Source organism: Plasmodium cynomolgi, chromosome 1, assembly GCF_000321355.1.
Source record: "Plasmodium cynomolgi strain B DNA, chromosome 1, whole genome shotgun sequence".
Classification (NCBI taxonomy): Eukaryota; Apicomplexa; class Aconoidasida; order Haemosporida; family Plasmodiidae; genus Plasmodium; species Plasmodium cynomolgi.
The window spans coordinates 473,378-476,209 of record NC_020396.1 but is presented as its reverse complement, the minus strand read 5'-3'; the positions used below and the strand labels follow the sequence as shown (position 1 = coordinate 476,209).

Here is a 2,832-nt window from a genome sequence, read left to right as displayed (position 1 = left end):
ATTAAGGCAACAATACTCAAAGAGTCTCGGATGTTATAACCATCGCGTAATACCATTTGTCAGTTGGGTACCTTCCGGCCGCTCGACTCGCTGAAGGCGAACACGCAATTGGCGCGACTACGAGTAGCTCACGTGAATGTGCCATCGTGACAGCGCAACTGCGTAGCAGCGAAGCAACGTAGCAACGTAGCAGCGTAGCAAATTTCAGCGCGCCGCCCTCCCTGCGTACCAGCGTACCCACGTGCCGACGCACGAATGCCCCCGGCACCCATGTTGCGACGCGGAACAACCCGCTTTCACGAAGAATCACCGCCACGCAGTGAGCGCTTCGCCACCAGAAAACATGGCCCCACGAACAAACATCGCCCCGTCGCATCGGCCCTAATATCCATATAGTTATACCTGCCTCCCCCCGCAGCCACTGTCACTGCCGCTGCCACTGCCGCTGCCACTACCATTGCCACTACCATTGCCACTACAACTACCACTACCACCACCGTGAACGACCGTATGCATTCACGCATGCACGCACGGAGCATGATTAAACCCGTAACCTTCTCACCTCACCCTCTGCTCTCCACCATCTTACGCCCCCATTTCTTTTTTTTTTTTTGTCCCTTGTGAAAAAATGAAAAATAAAAATAAATATGATTACCTGCTGAAGCTGTTACTTGTTGGAGATTCCAGCGTAGGTAGGTTCCCCCCCCCGGAGAGTGGCGACGTCTCGAACGCTCCCATAGGCCCATCCGCCTTTTGAAGAGTGGCCACCTGAGTGATGTGTAGTTAACCGAGGGAGAGACGCTGCATTGCGTGGAGAAGTAGTGCTGCGTGGGAAAGTAGTGCTACGTGGAAAAGTAGTGCATTCTCTGCGCTGCGCTGCGCCACGTTAATTAAGCGCCTCACGGAGCTGCTCACTTCCACGTCCGCTTCCACGTCCACACCCGCTTCCCCTCCCCCGCAGGCAAAAGCAGCATTCTGTGCAGATACTCCGACAACCAGTTTGAGGAGAAGGTCCTGTCCACCATAGGTAAAGGATCCATCCAAGGGGTGCACCCATAGTGTAGCCGCCCCTCCGTTTGGTATAGCGGTCCTGTTGTGCAGGCGGGTTACTCGACCCGCGTGATATCTTCCCCCCCATGGAACGTATCACCCTGCCTGCTTCTTCCCCCCCATGGAACGTATCACCCTGCAGGCATCGACTTCAAAGTGAAGTACCTCAAAATAGACAACAAAACTATCAAGGTGGGAATTTGGGACACGGCTGGGCAGGAGAGGTTCCGGACCTTAACGTCTGCTTATTATAGGAACGCGCATGCGATTATTCTGGTGTAGTAAGTGAAAGAGAGACACACGGAGGGGGTGGTACCCGCCAGCTGTTATCCCGTCCGATTGGTCTGCCCCGTCCGATTGGCCTGCCACGTGTGAGTTGTGTGACCCCGCATAACCCTCCGTACCACTCCTCCGTACCACTCCTCCGCACCACTCCTCATCACTCCTCCGCACCACTCCTCATCACTCCTTACCACTCCTCATCACTCCTTACCACTCCTCATCACTCCTTACCACTCCTCATCGCTCCTCCCCTCCCCCCCGTAGCGACTGCACCGTGAGGGAGTCATTTGAAAACCTGGACGTGTGGATTCACGAAATCGATAAATATTCAACGAACAAAAATGCAATCAAAATGCTGGTGGCGAATAAGATCGACAAGGCTAACCACGAAGTGACAAAAGATGAAGGGAAAAACTTTGCATTCGAAAATAACATGCTGTTTTGCGAGACGAGTGCAAAGAATGATATCAATATAACGTACTGCTTTGAGGAGCTGATTCAGCAGATCTTGAATAATCCCTCTTTGCTGGAACTTAGCATTGTCACCAAAAATTTGAAGCTCAGCAAGAAGGAGGAAAATCGAGCCAACTGTGTTTGCTAGGCCCCAAGCGAAGGAGGAGAGTGGCATGGGGGGACCTGCTACCAACAGGGAAACAGCTAGCAGTGCACCACCACCACTGCGTCGCGTCTCCAATGCGTTCGCCCAGTCATCTCTATTCCCCGCTGCGTGTCTCCTCCCATTAGCATGCCTCTATCCGTGTCTCTCCCATTATCATTCCTTTCTCCGTGTCTCCCCCATCACCATGCCTCCCTCCGTGTGTCCCCCCATCACCGTTCCTCCCTCCGTGTCTCCACCCCACCCCACCACACACAGACAGACAGACACACCCCTCGCGCATGGGTTGCCTATATGTACATACTCACGCACACGTGTACGTGAAAACAAGTGCCTCTGATTATGAACCCCTCCCCCGGAGTGGCATCACCTAATTTTTGCATAGCTCTGTGATCTCCCCCACCCCCCTGTTGCCGCTTCCCTACTCTCTACCGCGGACACAAGTACAGCACCCCCTTTACCTGTGTGCGTACCCGTTCCGTTCTTTTAAAGAAAAAAAAAAAATGTGACCGTTTTTTCCTTTACCTTCAAAGCTAGATGCTTATTCTCCCCTGACGTTGCTCTTCCGTCTGCCCCCCTCTGTGGAGCGGCCTCCGTTTGCGCGTCTTAACTGATTAGCTGCTGCGTAGCAGCGTGACTGCTTTGCAGCGTGACTGCTTTGCAACGTGACTGCTTTGCAACGTGACTGCTTTGCAACGTGACTGCCTGCCAACCGCCCTCTGCTTCTTCCCAACCGCCCTTTGCTTCTCCCCAACCGCCCTCTGCTTCTCCCCATCCGATCACTTCTTCTCAACAACGTGCTCAATCCCTAATGCATCAAAGTAATACCCCCCCGTAGTGAATCCCCTTTTTCTTGCACATGTGGTTTTTTTGTAATTTATTAA

The 2,832-nt window shown here is 53.0% G+C and overlaps 1 protein-coding gene across 1 annotated transcript; it reads left to right on the top strand.

Moving 5' to 3' along the window:
* Positions 1–628: 628 nt before the first annotated feature.
* Positions 629–1,933, top strand: PCYB_011990 (small GTPase Rab18; the record flags this gene model as incomplete). The annotated part of the gene is made up of 4 exons (XM_004220705.1): positions 629–692; positions 962–1,027; positions 1,193–1,331; positions 1,597–1,933. 4 exons carry the CDS (start codon positions 629–631, stop codon positions 1,931–1,933), a joined length of 606 nt encoding a protein of 201 aa, XP_004220753.1.
* Between the last annotated feature and the right edge of the window lie 899 nt (positions 1,934–2,832).